At 40.1% G+C, this 21,150-nt stretch overlaps 1 protein-coding gene across 4 annotated transcripts in view; it reads right to left on the bottom strand.

The window, feature by feature from the left end:
- The window catches only part of NCKAP1 (NCK associated protein 1), a 189,948-nt gene that overhangs the window by 49,883 nt on the left and 118,915 nt on the right, over positions 1-21,150 (bottom strand). For 2 of the 4 annotated variants that reach the window (XM_040357629.1, XM_040357630.1), the window contains 4 exons: positions 12,209-12,354; positions 11,127-11,183; positions 6,985-7,117; positions 592-711 (listed from right to left, as the gene is read on the bottom strand). In XM_040357629.1, coding sequence (XP_040213563.1) covers positions 592-711; positions 6,985-7,117; positions 11,127-11,183; positions 12,209-12,354 — 456 coding nt within the window. The remainder of the gene's footprint in view (positions 1-591; positions 712-6,984; positions 7,118-11,126; positions 11,184-12,208; positions 12,355-21,150) is intronic. The other 2 variants (XM_040357631.1, XM_040357632.1) reach the window with 1 other exon arrangement.

Below are 21,150 nucleotides of genomic sequence, written 5' to 3'. Positions count from 1 at the left end.
AGTTAACTTTTATGTCTCTATACCCTGTAAACAGTCATTTCAGCAAAAAACATTTTTTTCTTTAGTGACCCTTTAACTCCTGCTGCTTTCTGAGATGGTGACGGAGTTCTGAGTGAAAAGGAATTTGTTTTCAAGGCTTTTTTTATTCATCCTTCTGGTGAGTGTGAACCCCATAGGGGGAGAGTTCCACTGTTGAAGATTTGGAGTTGGTAGAAGGTGCACTACCCACTTAATCCTAGAAGCACTTACCACTTTAGGACTATTTTTGCCACGTCGTCATTTTATTTATTTGATGTGAAGCTGGACACTTATCCAACATCAGCGCGGTTTACCAATAGATCCTTTACTGTGTTTTAAATATTGGTGTAATATATATATATATATATATATATATATATATATATATATATATATATATATATATACACACACACACACACACACATATACATACATATATATATATATATATATATATATATATATACACACACATACATATACACACGTTTTGGGGGTTCCAAGTAATTTTATAGCAAAAAAAAGGGTATACTGAAGCTCCAGAAAAATAAATGTCATTTAGATACTTACCTGATCACTTAGAGTACACTGTTCTGTGCAGATGTCTGTGATGAGATTGCGGGCTTGCTTTGCCATTTCATCCAAGAACATGTTACATAAAGATAGGCTGCGGTCACCAATGTGATGTCTCTAAAGAGATATAGCAATGGAAAAATCAATCAATCTCCCAGTTAATGAAAGATATATACAGACTTACCAAAAAACGTAAAGTCATCCACTACTTTGTAACATTTTCCATGAGACAGATATTATATATATATATATATATATATATATATATATATATATATATATATATATATATATATATATATATATATATATATATATATATATATATATATATATATATATATACACATATATATATATACACACATACATATACATACACACACATATACATACACACACATATACATACACACACATATACATACACACACATATACATACACACACACATACACACACTAAGGATGAGCCGAACACCCCCCGGTTTCTTTCGCACCAGAACTTGCAAACAAGCAAATAAATTGTACGAACACCGTTAAAGTCTATGGGACACAAAACATGAAAAATCAAAAGTGCTCATTTTAAAGGCTTATATGCATGCTATTGTCATAAAAAGTGTCTGGGGACCTGTATCGATATCGGGAGCAGTGATTTTAATAAAGCTTAAAGTGAAACAATAAAAGTGAAATATTAATTTAAATTTCGTACCTGGGGGGGTGTCTATAGTATGCCTGTAAAGTGGCAAATGTTTCCCATGTTTAGAACAGTCCCTGCAATAAAATTACATTTCTAAAAAGAAAAGAAAAAAAAAATGTAAAACTGCTCGCAGCTAAAAAGAATGGTCGGTCCCGCAATACAGATAAAAGTCATTAAAAAAAAACGGCATGGGTATGGTATGAATATTAAGGGGAGCTCCAAACCAAAATTTAAAAAAATTGCGTGGGGGTGCCCCCAAATTCCGTACCAGGCTCTTCAGGTCTGGTATGGATATGTTAAGGGAAACCCTGCACAAAAAAAATAAATAAAAAAACATACCAGACCCTTATCCGAGCACGCAACCTGGCAAGCCACAGGAAAAGAGGGGGACGTGAGCGTGCCCCCTTGAACCGTACCAGGCCACATGCCCTCAACATGGGGGGGGGTGCTTCGGAGTTGCCCCCAAAGCAACTTGTTCGCATGTTGATGGGGACAATGGCCTCAACCCCACAACCCTTGCCGGTGGTTGTGGGCGGGGCCTAACGGAATCTGGAAGCCCCCTTTAAAAAGTCGGACCTCCAGATCCCGCACCCCCTATGTGTATCGGTAACAGGGTACGTTGTACCCCTAACCATTTCACACAAAAAAAAAAAGTGTCAACAATTTTAAATACAAGAGCCAGCTTGGGACAAGTCCTTTATTTAAAAAAAAAAATTCCAGGGATGTAATCCATTCTCGTCGAATGGGACGAAATCGAGAAAAAAAAATGGAATAGTTCCCCCTCCATGGGAAAAATGCACCACTTTACAGGCATACCATAGACACCCCTCAGTTACGAAATTTAAAAGGAATATTTCACTTTTATTGTTTCCACTTTAAGCTTTATTAAAATCACTGCTCCTGAAAAAAGTTTTTAAAACTTTTTTTTGCATTGATACATGTCCCCTGGGGCAGGACCCAGGTCCCCAAACACTTTTTATGGCAATACCATGCATATAAGCCTTTAAAATTAGCACTTTTGATTCCTCCCATAGACTTTTAAAGGGTGTTCCGCGGCTTTCGAATTTGCCGCGAACACTGCAAATTGTTCAGTATTCGGCGAACACCCGATGTCCACTCGAACATCGGCTCATCCCTATTTAAAACATGTGCAATTTAAAGTTATAGTGTGGACTTTCCATTTTTTAAATAGCCATTATTAGTTAATTTTGAAAAAGAAAAAATTTGGTAAAACATGATGCCGCTACTCTACAGACAGAACAGATTAAAAATTATACTGTGTCGCTTATATCAACATATGCGAAAAAGCAGCAAGGAGTATCCTATGAAGCAAAAATGCACTTATTTGGAAAACCTATTGTGCTTAGATATAAATCTTTGATGCCTTGAAAATGGGATGGATGGATCTTTTTAAGTTGTCCTCCAAGAAAAACATTGGCAGCTGTGCAGCACCCAGCCGTAAAAACATGCCGAGCTAAAATTTTAGTGTTTCAATGAACTTAAACCTACATAAAGACATTTTTTTCTGCTAGAAAATACAGAATAAAAAAAAAAAAATATGTAAAAAACGTATACGAAATTCGCACACAGGCATTTTTCTGAAACACTTCGAGGACTTTTCATAAAATAATAATGTAAAGTATGTACCTATGCAGCATTTATGATACACAAAATCATCAATAAAATAAAAAGATAATCTACTTATACCTCAGTGCCCAACCAGCAGCTCTTCGGCACATTGTGTGTGGCCCTCTGGGTCTTTGCAGAGACTAGTCTGTGTTTCCCTATTACCCTGGTATAGCAGTCATTTCTAGAAGTCTCATGAAATTTAATGTCTCCAGTATATGAACGTCTCCAACCACTCCTATAGCATATGTTCACCATTGCTTCTCTTGGACCCCTTTCACACTGGGGTGTTTTTCAGGCACTTTAGAGTTAAAAAAAAGGGTCTTCGTGGCGCTTTACCAGCGTTTTTCGGGCGCTGGCAGTGTGAAAGGGCTCTGAAAGTACTCAGGCTTTCACATTGGGATTGCAGATGAGGCTTCTTTCAGGCGCGTCACAAGCTTTTTTTTTTAACGCCAAAGCGCCTGAAAAATGCCAGAAAAACGCCCCAGTGTGAAAGGGGTTTTACAGCATGTCTGCAGTTCCTGACCATCTCCTGAATAAAGTCTTTGAATATATCCTGTTGTGCGTCTTCTGTCTCAGACACGGAATTTTATGTGCAGCCCTTTAGTGATGTCGAGGGCCACACTTGAGGCCCCCCCATCAAGAAAATTGACCATCACTGAAACAACTGCTGGAAGGAGCCTAAATCGAAAGTCTCCTCCAATCTATTGAATGATTACTTTAGGCAAGAGAGCCAAGCTAGGTCCCTTCTCAGCACTGAAAGTGCAACCATAAAGTGATGGTGCCCCAAAGATGGAAAACAAGGTTATTTATAGTAAAGCATTATAGCCACTCTGCTCCCCATGGAGAAATAGTTGCCTCTAAATGGCAACTTTAACCAATTTAAAACTGGAGTTTGTATTAGAAATGTATATTACGTAACGCGAAGTTCCACCCATTTAAAAAGTCAGCAGCTACAAAAAGCGTAGCTGCTGACTTAATAATCAGACACTAACCTGTCCCACAGTCCAGTGATGCGTGTGCAAGAATCCCCACTCCTCCCCCCCTCCTCTATAAATTCATTCTAACTGTGGACGACTGGCTTCACAGCAAAATGCCGAAAAACGCTGGCGCCTGCATTTTTTTGCGTTTATCCATTGAAAAAAAAAAAAAAGCTAAAAACGCTACACTGAAAAACGCTAAAAAAAAATTGAAAGGCTCCCTGCAAAGCTACTGGCGTTTTTTAGCATCTGTGTGCATGGAGCCTTATAAACAGATATGTTTACTCGAGGGTGGGGAGCGGATGCGTCCCTTTTTGCTTTTAGCGGTGTATGTGTGCTAAATCACAGATTCAGTTTCAGCCATCATCATATAGCAAAGCAGTAGAAATACTCAGGGGTCACGGAGAGTTAACAGACTGGAGGGGCACAAAGATAAAAGGACCCATAAATATGCCATATAATGGAATGACATTTTTTTCTTCTTAAATTGTTTATTTAACCACTTTCAACCCTTAGGCCCCTTTCACAATCCCACGACTTAAAGCGGGGGTTCACCCTTAGAGGGCACTTTTTAGCCTTAGATTCCTGCTCATTTTGTCTAGGGGAATCGGCGATTTGTTTTAAAATATGAGCAGTACTTACCCGTTTATGAGATGCATCCTCTCCGTCGCTTCCGGGTATGGGCTGCGGGAATGGGCGTTCCTTCTTGATTGACAGTCTTCCGAGAGGCTTCCGACGGTCGCATCCATCGCGTCACGATTTTCCGAAAGAAGCCGAACGTCGGTGCGCAGGCGCAGTATAGAGCCGCACCGACGTTCGGCTTCTTTCGGCTACGAGTGACGCGATGGATGCGACCGTCGGAAGCCTCTCGGAAGACTGTCAATCAAGAAGGAATGCCCGCTCCCGAAGACCCATACCCGGAAGTGACGGAAGAAGATGCATCTCGAAAACGGGCAAGTACGGATCATATTTTAAAACAACTAGCCGATTCCCCTAGACAAAACGAGCATCCATCTAGCATCCATCTAAGGGGAAAAATTGTTTTATGGGTGAACTCCCGCTTTAAGTCACGCAATTTTACTAGGATTTAAGGGAATGCCTGTGTAAACTTAAAGGTATATGGACCTCAACTTATGAATGGTTATCATTGGGAATCATAGGGTATGACTTGTCATGTGACTGATGTCCAAGTGTTAAAGGGGCCTTAGGATGTACCTCAGGAGCAAGTGGTTATATACCAGGATCATGGCGGCGGCGGCTGCTGCCGCCGCCATGATCTCGGTATCAATTTTTACAGCTGGCAATGGGCTTTCAGGTAAAAGCGATCCGAGCTGCTCTACAGCCACATGATCTTTTTTACAAGCATCAGAAAGGACCATCCTCCCCCTACCTTTCCCAGGCTCTTCCGTTCCACAGGGGAGTCGGAAACTGCTGCAGGAAGGCAGGCAGGTAGGTCGGTAGGTAGGTCAGCTGAGCACAGAGGAAAAGAAAGAACATCCTTTCCACCCCCTCTTCTGTGACAAATGATCCCAGAATCAACAAGGATTTGGTCAGTTCCGATTCTTTGTTTACTGGTCATTATCAGCCAGTGAAGCAGACAAATGATCTGTGTTCAAATTGGCTGCCTTGGGGGGCGGGAGGAAGGATCAGGGGGTCTAATGGACTCTATATCTCTCAAAGAGTACCTGCCACTGTTCCATGCTATCACAACGGATGTTGTTCATCCCTTGTGATAGCAATAAAGTGAAAGGAAATTTAAAGCACCCCCATCCCACTGCTCAAGTGCAAATGCAAACACATATGTAAATGGTAAATGCACCACAGATGCGAGTCATCGTGGTGAATGTCAGCGTGAAAGCACAAGAGCACACATTTAACTCTAAACTGATAACCTGTATAGGCTTTATAGATGCTGCCTCTGGGGTTTTTTCAGGTACCATATGTTGCCTTATGGGTTTATGTGAAATCTCCATTAATAGCTGTAAAATATTAATATGTTCAATAATTATGAACATTTTTCATTTAGCTTGCATCTATGGAAGGCGTGCAATATGGCGTCACAGAAGTGCCTGGTAGAACAGACATTTCGGTGCCAAACCTCATTGTTTTACACCTACTCACTTCAAAAGGATACCATGCTGGGATATGCAATGAAGGGAGGCCAACCGTAATCAATACTTAACTTTCCGGAAAATTCAATGAAATCTCCTGCCCAGAATAGTCACCAGGATTTGCATTAAAGGGGGCTGACTAATGTAGTAAGCCCTCCAATCAAGATCCAAGCTATGCCAACCGATGGGGCATCAGCATGCAGGGATATACTCGGAGCAGATGGGAGGGGAAAGCTCTTTATGGAACGGCGGCCATCAGGATGGGACTAAAGGGTATTTATGGAAAAAGGTCCGTTTTACTTGTAACTGAATATGTTTGTACATTAATATTTTAAAGGAATATACTCTGTATTCCTCCATGTAATTATTTTACTTTATCCAAATATTTTCTGTGTATTAGATTACCAACTATACTCCAATAAATGTTATGTTAATACTTTTACTCCTGGTCAAAATAACTCATTTAACCCACATTTCTTTGAGATATTAAATCTTAAAAATATATTATTCAGGTTAACACATAGTTGCTCATTTCATGGATGTGTGAAATTTTAAATCTTGACATGTTTGGCATCTATTTACTTGGTGCAACACAATCATTTATATTTTACCCCAAAAAATGGGTATTGTATATTTTGTGTACACTAAAGTGCATTTTTTCCTAAAAACTTGCATTTGACGAATGGCAGCGTAAATACTGCGCACTAAAAAAATTGTGATTAAAACATGCAACAACCGCCATTTTCCAGTGTCCCTGCTTTCAGAAAATATAAAAATGTGAAGGGGTAATTTTCTAGCAAAACAAAAATGAAGATTTTTACATGTATGCAAAAAGTTTAAAGAATTGGGCAGCAAGAGGTTAAGACGTGACAGCTAGACAATCACTGCTGTAGAGAACAAGCAAGAATCAAAGACTTTGAGCTTCTGCAAAGACTCAGAACCATGGTAAGACGCAGAATCTGAAAACAAATTACCTCTTCAGGACAAAGCTCGTGAGTGCAGCTCATAAAATGAGTACAAATGAGAGGAAATGAAATTGAGTATCTTGACTGGGATGGCAGTTCCAAACACTGCTGAAACATCTTCTCAAATGCCCGACTGTAAAAGCTAAAAGCAAACACAGTTCACCCTTTAAGATAAACATACATTAGCTAATGCTAAATTTCACAAGCACATTACATTTCTTCATAAAATTCTGACACGAAAGCACAAAAGGTGGAAGAAAAACACATATTCTTAATATAATGGAGACTATGGGAGGTATGCATGTGCTTAAAGCATACATCCAAAAGCAATGTGTAAATTTGAACCTTCTATGATAACATAATATAGTATGCAGAGCAGTAAAATATCAGAAAATATAGCCTGCTCCTAGTTATTGGAGGAAGTCTCCCCAATGGAAAAACCTGGAAACACCTGGCAGGGGCTCTTACCCTTTCCCATGCTACATTAAAACAAAGGTGTTGCTATTAATGAGTATCCCAGCAGGGGCCATTTGCCTTGTGTCCTGTCCCATTGACATGAAGTCATGTCAGACATGAAGAGATAACAAATAAAGCAGTAAAACAGGCTTAAAAAGTAAAATAAAAACAAAACAAATAAAACATTTTAAACAAGCATTTAAATAGGGCATCTCCACTATTGTGGGAAAAATAAAGAGCAAAATTAAAAGAAAAAGGGAAAAAATATATTTTATATATATATATATATATATATATATATATATAAAACAAACATAGCCTAAACCAGGGGTGTCAAACTCAATTTCATCATGGCCCGCATCAGCATTACGATTGCCCTCAAAAGGGCCGATTGCACCTGTAAGATTAGATGTCCATCGCATCCCTTCCCCTTATATTAGATGTCAAAAGCCACCCCACCATCACAGGGCCCTTTCCTTATGCTGCTACTGGGAAGAAGCTGGATGCATTGCTTGAAAGCAGAAAGTAAGGGACTGAAGGAGGACCAGAGGAGAGCTTGAGCTCTCCAGCCGCTGTAGGAGAGGTGCGAGGGCCACATGAAATGGCCTGGAGGGCCGGATTCGGCCCGCGGGTCTTGTGTTTGACACCTGTGGCCTAAACAATTGCTATACAAGCCATATTGCAATTAAATTTTTTTTTTTTTAAACATTTTTAAGTTTCATTCTGGAGTCGCAGTAATTTTCTGAAAAAACTTAGCCTCTCCAATCAGAACACAGAATGCATTAGCTGATTACAATGAACCATTCCCTCCCATTCAGGTTTAGTATTCAAAAAGGCAGGGTAAAAAACAAACAAAAAAAAAACAGCTTTTTGATTTGTAGAATTCAATTCGGCCTCATGTACACTGCGGCTGGTAAACGGACGTTTAGGAGCAGTTGGGCATTTTTTCTTTTCAACTGCTCCTGAACTCCCTCTATGTTATCTTATCAGTACATGTACACAGGTTCTTTTATAATCGTTTTTAAGCAGTTGTGTTTAGAGACTTTTTCTTGAACCCAAAAAATATGTTCAGAAGCTGAGTTTAGAGGCAGTTGAAAGGGGTTGTAAAGGTTCGTTTTTTATTTTCTAAATAGGTATCTTTAAGCTAGTGCAGCGCCAAAACATGTTTAGCAGCGTTTCGTTTACAGACGTTTTTCATTTTAACTAAAAAATATATATACCGTATATACTCGAGTATAAGCCGACCCGAATATAAGCCGAGGCACCTAATTTTACCACAAAAGAAAATGGAAAAACGTATTGACTTGAGTATAAGCCTAGGGCAATGATGGCGAACCTTGGCACCCCAGATGTTTTGGAACTACATTTCCCATGATGATCGGCTACATTGTAGAGTGCTTGATCATCATGGGAAATGTAGTTCCAAAACATCTGGGGTGCCAAGGTTCGCCATCACTGGCCTAGGGTGTCCATCTGCATGCCTCACTGTGCCCATGCCTCACTGTGCCCATGACTAGACTGACGTTTAACATGGAAGTCTATGGAATGGGCTACATGTGTGCCAAGTTCCGGGTCCAGGGGACCTACGACCGGCACCGGGTCCCCAAAGTCCGGGAGATCAGGCGCAAAAAGGTAACTTGAGTATAAGCCGAGGGGGGCATTTTCAGCACTAAAAAAAATGTGCTGAAAAACTCGGCTTATACGGTATTTTTTTTTTTTTTTTTCAAATGCTTCTAAATGCGGCTAAACTGCAGTTTTTAGACACTGGTTTCTACCTGTCAAGATAAATCGTTCAGGAGAGGATGAACATCCCGTGTACATGAAGCCTTAATGTCTTAAATAGACTCTGCAACAGTTTGTTACACATGGTTGGCCTTCTGTCTTTTGCTATGACAAACTCAAATCTTATGATCTCTTTATTTTATGCTATTTTAAATTACTATAATATTTGGTCTCATCTGGATTTTCCTTTCTGGATAATTTTTGTTTTACAATTGTGAAAATTCAATAAAGATTTAACAAAATACAAAAATAAAAACCCTGTACATTAAAGGAGTTCTCTAAGCTAAAACTTTTAACCCCCGCTGTGCCCGGGCTGTAAAACTATACAAAATAAACTTTCACTTACCTGCCTACGATCCCCCGTTGTTCCATTATCGCTGCCCGTGCTCCGGTTCCTGTCAGCTTCCTCTTCCTGCGGGTCGGTGACTCACCGTGCGCTCAGCCTATCAGCGGCCGCGGCGGGACATTGCTGCGGCCGCTGATAGGCTGAGCGCACGGTGAGTCACCGACCCGCAGGAAGAGGAAGCTGACAGGAACCGGAGCACGGGCGGCGATAACGGAACAACGGGGGATCGTAGGCAGGTAAGTGAAAGTTTATTTTGTATAGTTTTACAGCCCGGGCACAGCGGCGGTTAAAAGTTTTAGCTTGCAGAACTCCTTTAACAACACAGAGGATTTCCCCCCCCCCTCCTAAACAAAAGTGGGGTTACTATTTAAATAATTTCACAAAACCATTTGCACTTGACTGTCCATAATCTCTAAGACTACAGTGCTGTGTAATAGTGCCCCCCTAAAATTTCACAATTTAGCAATGAACATCGTAGCTTGCAATCTGATTGAATGTTAAACAAAAATCCCTTGATCTAAGGCCCTTTTCACACTACAAAATAAATCCGTTTTAATAATCTGTATTAAAATCCGTCAGATAATGTTAAAAACCGGAAGTTATACGTCCTTTATAAAATATCATTAAAGTCTATGGGATTTTTTTATGTTCCGTAAAGATCCGTAATAGTCCGTTATAACGTACGGACGTTAGTTATAACGGAATATGTGACGGGTCTTGCACTATTTTTTGTTCATTTTTTGTCCGTTGCAAGTAACGGATATATTAACGTCCGTTATATTTTAACATTGAAGTCTATGGCGCACGGACGTTAGTAAATGTCTCCGTAAATGTCCGTTATGTTAACGGACGTTAATTTTACTGAGCATGCTCAGTAAAGACTTCTGGAGCCTGGTCACATGGTTTTGCGAAACCATTGTGAAATGGTTTTTATTAACGGACGTTAGAAAGGAATGATAACACGGATGTATACGGATATATACGGATAAACATTATCCGTTTTCAATAAAGGAAGAATGGTAAAATATTTATCCGTATGTATCCGTTATTAAATCCGTTAATAAACGTCCGTTAATAGGTGTAATAACAGTAGTAACGGATATTATAAAACGGACATACAATCCATAATGTGAAAGAAGCCTAAGACTGTGTTGAAGCATCAATAGAATTCTACAAATCGTTTGGAACACTGCTTATATTGAAGAGTCAGAATATATATACGGCATACATATATATATATATATATATTTATTGTATACACGCACACAAAACTATAAATAGATAAAAAAAGAGGTTCATTCCAATTCAGAAAAATGTCAATGGCTGTGCCGCCTAATCCATCAAAGAGCGCTACAGCCATTGACAAGTCATTACACCAATGCTTGTGTAGAAAAAGCCAGGGTAAGCAGTAAAAATACAACAGGCCATCTCCATCATCTTAATGCCACATTTTATAATAACAGTTAAAGTGATTGTAAATTATCACCTTGTAAAACAACTTATTCAGTTAATTTTTTTTATGAAAAGGCAAAACATTTTGTATAGATATAAAAAAAATTATAAATACCTTTTGTCCCCTTTTTTATAAGTGTTCACATTCCCTCTGTTCTCAGCTGCATAAGAGCTAGGGGAGGAGAAGCAATAGTACACTTATCTTCCCAGTGAATGGCTGTGCAGGGGGTGTGTGTCAGGAAAAGTCTAATAATTGGAAAAGGGCAAGAGTTCCCAGTATAGCTAGAGAACTGACCACAATGTACTCTCCTGCTTAGTGTGGTCAGTTTTTAATAGGAAAAAAAGGACCTGGTAGGAACACCAGGGATTTCACATAAAGGAGGCAGTACAAAGAGAACAGGATACTTTTTCATACAAGTACATGGTACAGCAGGTTCATATCAGGAATATGAAATGCTGGGGTAACAAAACACTAACTTCAAAATACCTCCTGCTGAAAATACTAGATGCCTAGGTATAATGCTTATCTAGATATATCAGGGCTTTGCGAGTCACTGACCTGGATGCAGATCAGGTGCCCTGACTACATCATAAGTGGCTTCATAACTGTTCTGAATTAATATTTTTTTAGTGCAAATGTGGCCCAGCTATGGACATTTATCATTTGTACATATTCTTTAGCAAGCTGTAAATGAGCTTTAAAACAAATCCTCACCGATTTCTGTAACTCCAGAACCTGCAAAGCAATTCCTCCTCAAAGCCAACAGCAGATGCACTGAAATAGGTCAAGTTGTTCTTGACAGCTCAGGCCTAGTCAGAGGGTACCTATAATGTATTTACATTAGAAGGCATAAAGGGAGTAGAGTCACTTGCAGGAACAGGGTAGCAAAGTGATCTTATCTTTCTTAGAGAAAGAGGAAGAATTGCTCCACAGTGCCTGCAGCTACAGAGGTAAGTTTTGTTTTTTGGATCATTTACAGCATTATATATAAATAAATGCTCAAAGACTTGCGAATGATTATTTTTAACAAAACTAAGGAATTTGAGGTGGTTATCAATAGCAGCATGTGTAATTCTGTTCAATACAAAGGAATCAATAATTCCAATATAATAATAAAAAATCTTGGCTAGAATGTTTCTACTCTATCAATAAAAGAGTAAAACAGAAGAAGAACACTTGAGACAATAGAATCTTACCAAAATATAGAAAGATCAGAAGTTTCCACCAACATTTCCACCAAGGAATCCACCATTTTTGTGTGGAATATTATAGTGTTCATCATCTTTCCAAGTTCTCTGTGGTCTGCGAGGCTTAATGAGGCTTTGGAAACACTGGTGTAGGCCTAGAAAAGTAAAGTTAATCAATGAATATACAATGGACATTTTAGACCCTGAAGTTTAAATTTCTGTGTGTTAACATGGTGTATTAATAAACATGGGTCCCATTTAATGATAGCATCTCATAACTGATCAAAATAAAAGTGCTATTTGACACTAGACTGGAAGCAAGAACCTGGCAGAAATACAGTTCTTATTTAGGTCCATTTGGACAGCACTGAGCAACCTTGCCCACAAATCACCAACATCTCGTTTCTTATGAGCCCAGCTCACACACACCACCACACTGCAGTGATGTGTGCTGAAAAAAAAAAGTCCCACAGTATTTACTGTGGCCTATAAAACTTGAAGTTCAGGATTAAAAAATAAAATAAAAAACATTCATATTCAATCTAATTGTGCATCTGTCCCCACCGGCTCTGCAGTGAGAACTGAGAAAACACTACTGGTTACTCAGCTCTCGCCCTCCTCTGAGCAGTTAGTACTGTCCCAACTGCTCTGCCCATCCAGTGCTCACTGGAACGCTGGGCTGTCAAAGGGGCTGGCTCAAGCTCTTAGCAGATCACTGAGAGGCTAAGCCAGGTGCCGCTCCAAGCATCTGGGCAGATACCAACCATATGGTCGGGATCTTTTCAGAGCCTAGGCAGGCTCTGTGATGTCAGCGTACTTCAGCCCACTAACGGCTGAAAACGGATCAAAAGGAGGAGTACAGAACAAACTGGTCTCCTGTGATTAAGGTAAAAGTAAGACATTTCACGATCTCTGCAGCCACAGATCAGAAAATGTCTCGCTGTCTGTGATTAGCTCTGCGTAGTGTAAGCTTACTGGCGGGCTCGGGCATGTGGAGCTGTCAACACACCTGAGCCCATCAATACCTGTGATCCATAAAAGAAGTATAGCCAAAAAAGATTTAGCTAAACTCTTAATCACTTTGTGACATTTCAGAACAGTGCGATGTACCATTTAAAGCACAGACACGTGGTTAGAGGGCAGGGGGCTTTTTGCACGGACACCCTAAATAGGGGTGTAACATGAAACATGAAGTTGATAAATTGGGCTCACTGTAGTACACTTATGTTGTGGTATACAAAACCACACACTTGGAGGATTTTGCATACCGTATATACTCGAGTATAAGCTAACCCAAATATAAGCCGAGGCACCCAATTTTACCACAAAAAAAATGGGAAAAAACGTATTGACTCAAGTATAAGCCTAGGGTATCCATCTGCATGCCTCACTGTGTCCATGTGCATGCCTCACTGTGCCCATGCCTAGACTGACATTTAACATGGGAGTCTATGGATTGGCTGCACACTTGTAGAGGAGAAATGAGGCAACATGTGTGCCAAGTTCCGGGTCCAGGGGACTTACGACTGGCCGGTACCGGGTCCCCAAAGTCACCGGAGAAATGACCGTTAACATAGGAGTCTATGGAAGGGGTGCCCGGCTTTGATTAAAAAAAGAAAAAATCTGGGAGAACAGGAGCAAAAAGGTGACTCGAGTATAAGCCGAGGGGGGCAAAAAAAATGTGCTGAAAAACTTGGCTTATACTTGAGTATATACGGTATATTAAATAACTGCTATGGTAGCAGCATCAATGACGTATGTGCAAAAGACTTATCATTGCAAGTCTACTGCCAATTAGAGAGGAGTTTGGACATCTGCCAAACTCAGCTCTAGCCGAACTCACTCTTACCAAATAGGCTGTGGGCAGGGCCAATCCTGCACTGCAGCTCACATAAAAAAAAAAAAAAAATAAAATAAATAAAATTTTGTAGGTAAAGACCAATTTCAAAAGAGATCAACTTCATAAATACACATATATACAAAAATTGAGTATTCAGTGAAGGCATCTCAAACTCTCAATCCCATTAGAATTTACTTAAGTTTTTAACATGACCAAGTACATAGATTACTATCCCCCATTATTCCACCTTCCAGCTTCTGGTACACATTATCTGTGTTAAAGTTGGGCAGGAGGCCTTAGGAGCAGTGCGACTCAAACTAAAAATGAGGGCTCTCTATGGGAACACCCAATGCCGATCCTGTTCTCCCTGGGGCCCCAAGCAAAATGACATGTCACATTAAAGTTGAGAAGCAGGGGGGGGCGTGACGCTGCCGACAGTGACATGTCACATTAAAAGATTAAAGTTGAGAAGCGGGGGAGGGTGTGTTCTGCTGTCGGAAATGACATCTTACATTAAAGTGAGAAGCGGGTACTTCTTACCTCTTCTCCCATGCAGCCAGTTGAGAAGCGGGGTAAGGGGCTGAAAATGACCAGTTGGGGCCTCTAGTAATTTGGGGGGTCCCTCCGCAGCTTTGCGGGGCCCTAAGCGGGTTGCATAGTCAGCCTATAGGGCGGATCGGCCCTGGGAGCACCTGTGTATCCAGTCCAAGTAACACAAGAAAGTAGTATAGGGGTGCTGCTGTTTACAAGAAGGGTGAAGGAGCCCATCAAGTTATTATGCTTTGTGGTTTTATACAGAAACAAAAGTGCACTTTTGATTTCACTAGAATATTTTTCCACCCAATACATCAACTCTGTCTACCAGATGCTTTTCCACACCACTGCTCTCCAGCAGCCGCAACCATACTGTACAAAACTTACTAAGAAACCTTGAGATTTGAATTCTGGGGGATTAAAGTGCCATTGTTCAAAGGATAAAGCTCAGATTTTTTTTAAAGCAGCTTAAAGAGAAGTTTGGCAGACACTTCTGATGAAAATTCCTCAGCTTTAAGTTCCTCTGTATTTCATCTTGGGCAGCTATGAATCTGTTAAAATGATCTGTGTGGATTTCCATGACTCAATCTGAGTGGGATGTTAAGGTTTGTCAGCACATCTTTTGAAGCATGGTTTCACCATTATCTCAAAACAAAGACAAAACGCCCAGATAGCTTGACTTTAAAGTGGTTTATTTTTTTTCCCCCCTCCTTGAAAGAGGACCAAGAAAAGGCCAGCTTGTTTTTGTTGAAACCATTATGCATTTTGATGCACAGCCTCCTGGCTTCCAAGCCAAAAATAATACAAGCGGAAGCCATTCTGCAATCATCAAAGAGTTCTCAGGTCAGAAGAGACAAAGTGCTATTCAGCTACTGTTGCACAGATGTTAGTGCAATTCTTACATCCAGTCTCTAGCCAACCATCCCTGCCTCCAAATCTGGCAAGCGATTTAATGTCTCAGTTGTAGAACAATGTGCGACATTAGAGGTTGGGGGAGAAAAATAAAGCGTCCTTTCCAACTTCTCATTACACTATTTAATGCTGTAATTCACTTTCATTATCTGTAAAAAATGTTTTCATGAACACCAAGTTGAAAAAAAAAAGATCAAACCTTACATTAGTGTGTGTCAAGTGAATTTTTGGCAAGGCGAGTATTTTGCCTGAATAGGTTGTGCTAAGAGCTGATACTCGGAGTTAGGAATCCAGTTTTCCCTTCATTACCACTAAAGTAACAGTTTCAGTATATACAGGAGGTTAAAGTAGAGGTTCCCCTAAAAATAAACTTTTAAGATTAGATTCATGCTCATTTTGTCAAGGGGAATCGGCTATTTTCTTTAAAAAAACGAAGCAGTACTTACCGTTTTAGAGAGCGATCTTCTCCGCCTCTTCCGGGTATGGTCTTCGGGTCTGGTCGTTCCTTCTTGATCGACAGTCTTTCGACAGGCTTCCGACGGTCGCATCTATCGCGTCACGAGTAGCCGAAAGAAGCCGAAGGTCGGTGCGGCTCTATACGGCGCCTGCGCACCGACGTTCGGCTTCTTTCGGCTACTCGTGACGCGATGGATGCGACCGTCGGAAGACTGTCGATCAAGAAGGAACGCTCAGACCCGAAGACCATACCCGGAAGCGGCGGAGAAGATCGCTCTCTAAAACGGTAAGTATTGCTTCGTTTTTTTTTAAAAAACTAGCTGATTCCCCTAGACAAAATGAGCATCAATCTAATCTTAAAAGTTTATTTTTAGGGGAACTTCCACTTTAAAAAGAGTTATATAAAATGATTAGCTACTCAGTCATCGGAAAGCACAACATTTTAGTTAGATACAGTTGGGAAAATTATTATTTGATCCACTGCAGATTTTGTAACTTTGCTCAATTACAAAGAAAATGAAGAGTCTGTAATTTGTATCCAAGGCGGGCCCCCAAAAAAGTGTGGTTTTACTGGAATTCATTTTCGTTCTCTGATGAGTTCAGGCAAATTCTGGCAAAGGAGCCTTGACTTCCTGTGTCATTCTCTCCTCTTCCCCATTTTCTCTCCCCTAGACTGGTATATTGTTACGCCCCTACACTTTTAGGCTTAATTTCCATGGACGTTTTTACAGCCACTTTTCTGAGCGTTTTTTGCAGCCTAAAAACGGCTCTTCATGTTAGTCTATGGCCTAATGCCCACCATGACATTTTTGAGCTGTAGATGGCTGAGCCGTTTTTAAGCTGCAAAAATAAAAAAAACAGGACCAGTGCGTTCTGAAGCTCCAGTGTTAGAGCTGTAAAAACGCCAGACGTTAAAAAACGCTCAAAAACGCTCCCAGGTACTGCACTGTAGGAAGAGGCGGAGAGGTCATATCTCAGGAAGACTTCCTCCTCTTCCTCTGCTCAGCACTTCACTGTCTGCTGTGCTGATGTACAGGGGACTTCGGAAATAGGGGAGGACCAAAGACGACAAGATCAAACAGCCCTTTTAGAGGATTAACCCCTTAGGTTCCAGTGAGTATAACAAGCACGCTTTACTGCATATACAGACTGATTTTACTGTTGTGGGTTTAGTAAAGAGAAAAAAAATTCTACATTCAGAAGTATAGTTACCCTTTTAAAATAAGTCACACAGGCCAGGTATCTGCAGATTGGTCTGCATGCCCCCAAAATCTAGTCCTGGGGTACCAGTTAATTTTTTTTTTAATTTAACAGGACGCCTAGGGAAATAAAACCCAATATTAGCAGTAGAGAATATCTGCAGATTAGTAGATGACAGCCAGGCTTTCAGAAAATGCTAAATTCTAGCTCCAAAGTAACACTCATATTCTAATTTACTGCTCAGTTTGAGGGAAAACACGGAGAAATAAAGCACTATAACAAGTACAATTTCAGATGGCACCTTATAAACGATTTATGGGGAAGTGGTTTCCTCCGAGCTGTGCACTGCCACAAATAATTCAGAGCTGGCTGAGAAGGGCAATTGACGGAGGTTACAGAGAACAGTTCCCTGCTGTTCAGCTTCTAATACAAATGAACAGTGCCCTTTTGAGTGCAACATTAATCTGACTTATACATTACCCAGAAATTAGACAGTAAATATTACCCACAATGTCAACCTGAACCTGCTCTACATACTAAATGCTTCTGCTTAAAGACTCTTTTCAGGGCTCTGTGGCATCGAAACAAATCTGCTTTTCCAAGAAGCATTACGTTTATGCAGAAACCATTCTGAAGAGTGCCTATTGCTCTGCAATTAGTGTTAGAAAAATGTTGACAAGTAACGGTTGGGAAGTACCATAAATTCAAATGTTGTGGCATTTAAATAGCCTTAAGTAGAATGTTGCTCTTTATACCTGGCAGACACAATGTTCAGCCAGACTCTGCAATATAAATTTGTTAAAACTGAACGTCAAATAAACAGCTAAATACACAGCTAAAGCACATACACCTGGTTTACAGGCCAAAGGATTAACAGTACTGCTCAACCATTCACCTCTGCCACGCAACACAGGCAGGTGACAGCAATATTTCCTACTGTAGCTCTGTACCTTTCTGCACCACCTGTCTACACATTGCAGAATTCATTCATGTAAATGTGGTCTTTCAAAATCCAACAAGCATGCAGGTGACACAGGAAGCTACAAACCCAATACAGGAAATAGTGTTGTCACCTGTTCAGCTGTGAAGCATAGCAAGGGGTCGAAAATCGCCAAGATGGCTGAATTTTACTACAAATGGTATTGGCAGGTAAAATATATATCAACTATGTATTCGTTGCTTAGTCGAAGAACCTATAAGAAAATAGGAAAGCTTCTTCACTAAAGCATGTATGTCGATCTGATAGACTCCTTGTAATCAGCTGTTTCAGAACGACTTATGCTTTCTTGGTACCCAGTAGATCAAGTCTGGACACTTACAAAATTCTGTGCTGCTTTCAGTCTCTTTATGGTCAACGCAGCTCCCCCAAAATAGTATTTTCCCCAAATAGTTGTAATGTAAACTTTTATTATTTTTTTTTATTTTTTTTAGTTAAAAAATGTTATGCAGTTTGAATAAGGCAAAATTATTTAAATACAAACCCAATGTGCACCACCAAGCACACACCTACATGCAAAGGTAATCTGTACACCAAAGGACTCAAAAAGCTCAAATAAACTCTTGCTCAACTAAGTTTTTTTGCTCCTAGCATTAGTAAATAGATAGGATTGTATATTATATATTATATTTACTTGTTTTAAACTTTTCTTTTACATTTTTTGAGCCAAAATGATGTTGTTATCTCCTTGGCGCCTAGTGCCGCCGGGCCTTTAAAGCAGAGTTCCACCCAAAAGTGGAACTTCCGCTTTAAGCACTCCTCGCCCCCTTACATGCCACATTTGGCAGGTTATTTCTTTTTTTGGGGGGGGGGGGGGGACCACTCTTCATTTGCCAACTGCTCTAGGTCTCTCAGATTGGAAGGGTTCCTTTAACCAAATTCTGGTTTTGTGATCTCTCCATAGGTAATTAAAAAAAGAAAGATTGTACTACGCTAGGTAGCGACATGGCGGACTTTAAAGGGCAATCACAGGGACATTTTTCGTTATAAAAATAGAGTTTAATTACAAAATTATAAATATACAAATAAATTTCATTTCAATAAAATGTTGACAAAAAAGAACATAGATACATATTTGAGCAATAGAACGTCTCGCCGACGCGTTTCGCCTTACGGCTTCTTCTGGACGAGTTGTATGGTTTTATAACAAGGAGGTATTGCTACTTGCATGTGTCAATTGAGTTGGTGGTCATCCGCATCCATCACAAATCATTGGAGTAGTACCAAAAGTAAGTTCGTGAACCAGGTAGAAGGAGGAAAGAAGATCTCCTGATGGTGTAAGGAGCCACAATGGTAGTAGGTTCTCAAAGTTGGTGTAAAAAAAAGCAACAACCGGGACCAAAAAGGCAGAAGACAGGTGGGAAGGACCTGGAGGGAAAATAGATTCCGTCGCTAGGCAGCCACACTGCACTGTCCAAAATAAAGGGCAGACCAAAGGATTTAGAAGCCTTGCCGCCTTAGAAGTAGTATGTGTCCCGGGGGGGTAGCAGCCTATAGCAGGCATGTCCAAAATCGTGGCCCGGTTTTGAACGGCCCACCTGGTTATCTACACATATATATCTTTTGTGGCCCCCGTGCTGCATTCCCGGCAATGGTGGGTGCTGCATTCCTGGCAATAGTGGGTGCTGCATTCCTGGCAATGGTGGGTGCTGCATTCCTGGCAATGGTGGGTGCTGCATTCCTGGCAATGGTGGGTCTGCAGATGGGCACTGACACTTATTTTGCTTCACAGTTTTTATTTAAAATTTTATAGTGTTTGACTCTAGGAACTGTATTCTTTTTCTGAAAACAGTAGAGTGATGGGCTTTACCAAAAAGCTGCAATTTTGTTTTGTCTGTCCAAAGCATATCCTCCCATAAAGATTTTGGCTCCTCAGGTATGTTTTGGCAAACTCCAATCTGGCTTTTTTATGTTTCTGCGTCAGCAGTGGGGTTGTCCTACCACAGAGTCCCTTTATATTCAAATGGCAATGTATAGTGCAAGCTGACACAGTTCTACCCTGTGCCTGAAGGTCAGCTCAAATGTGCCTAAAAGTAGTTTGAGGTTCTTTATTTACCAGGGTGGGTAAAAAAAAAAAAAAAAAAAGTTTATTTTGTTTAAATCAATATTTAAAAAAGTTATTTTAAATAATAATTATAAAATATTTTTTTTAATAAAATGCTTTTGGGGTAAAAATATGTCTAAAGATAGTTTTCCATTTAAGATACATTAATCATTTAGTTTATTCCGCATTAAATGAAGCTTAGTTGTGTAGCATGAGCTACTGAAAGTTTTTTTTTTCACCTTAAAAGTACTGCATAACTAAAGGATGAACTTATTTTGTAGTTTTGGATAAAAAGGAGAGGGATTAGAACACCTGTCAGTTTTTATTGCCATCTGTGCCCCTATTAAGGAGATACGCCCTCTCTATTAGTCTTGTTTACCATTATCATTGAAAGTAAAAGAAAACCCCAAATTTTGGGTTGCCCCCAGAAAAGTAAGAGGAGAAATCTTCCAATGAGGACACTAGTTCTGGTGACCTGGGGGTCCCCAAGGAATTCCCTTAATTTGCATAACTTGGCTATGGGACAGGAAGAGAAGGGAAATCTCTGCAATGCTACACAGATGGTGAAAAATAAGTGACAAGGGGCAAAACCCTCCCTTATTCTATCCTCTATAAGGGGGTATGAAAAAAAAAAAAAAAAAAATTGTGCCTATAGTTCTTCTTTAATGCTTAAAGTGGAGGTTCCACCTAAAAAAAAAAAAGAATTTCCACCAGAAATATAAAAAAAAAAAAAAATGGAAAAAAATAAAGAATTTTACTTACCATAAATAGCTGTTGCTATGCGGAAGTGCTGAATCTGCCTCTTCATTCTCCGTGGCGGATTCTCTTCCTCCTCCTACACTCGGTGTCTTCTTGTGAATGGGGCGCGCTGCATTCTGGGAACTGTGTGTGTCCCAGAAAGCAGCCGTCCCATTCACAAAGCGCCGCGCTGCTCGCGCACGTGCAGTGGGAAACGGGCAGTGAAGCCG

Source organism: Rana temporaria, chromosome 6 (assembly GCF_905171775.1).
Source record: "Rana temporaria chromosome 6, aRanTem1.1, whole genome shotgun sequence".
Lineage (NCBI taxonomy): Eukaryota > Metazoa > Chordata > Amphibia > Anura > Ranidae > Rana > Rana temporaria.
Note: the sequence above shows the minus strand (reverse complement) of the source record. Positions and strands in the feature narration are given on the sequence as shown.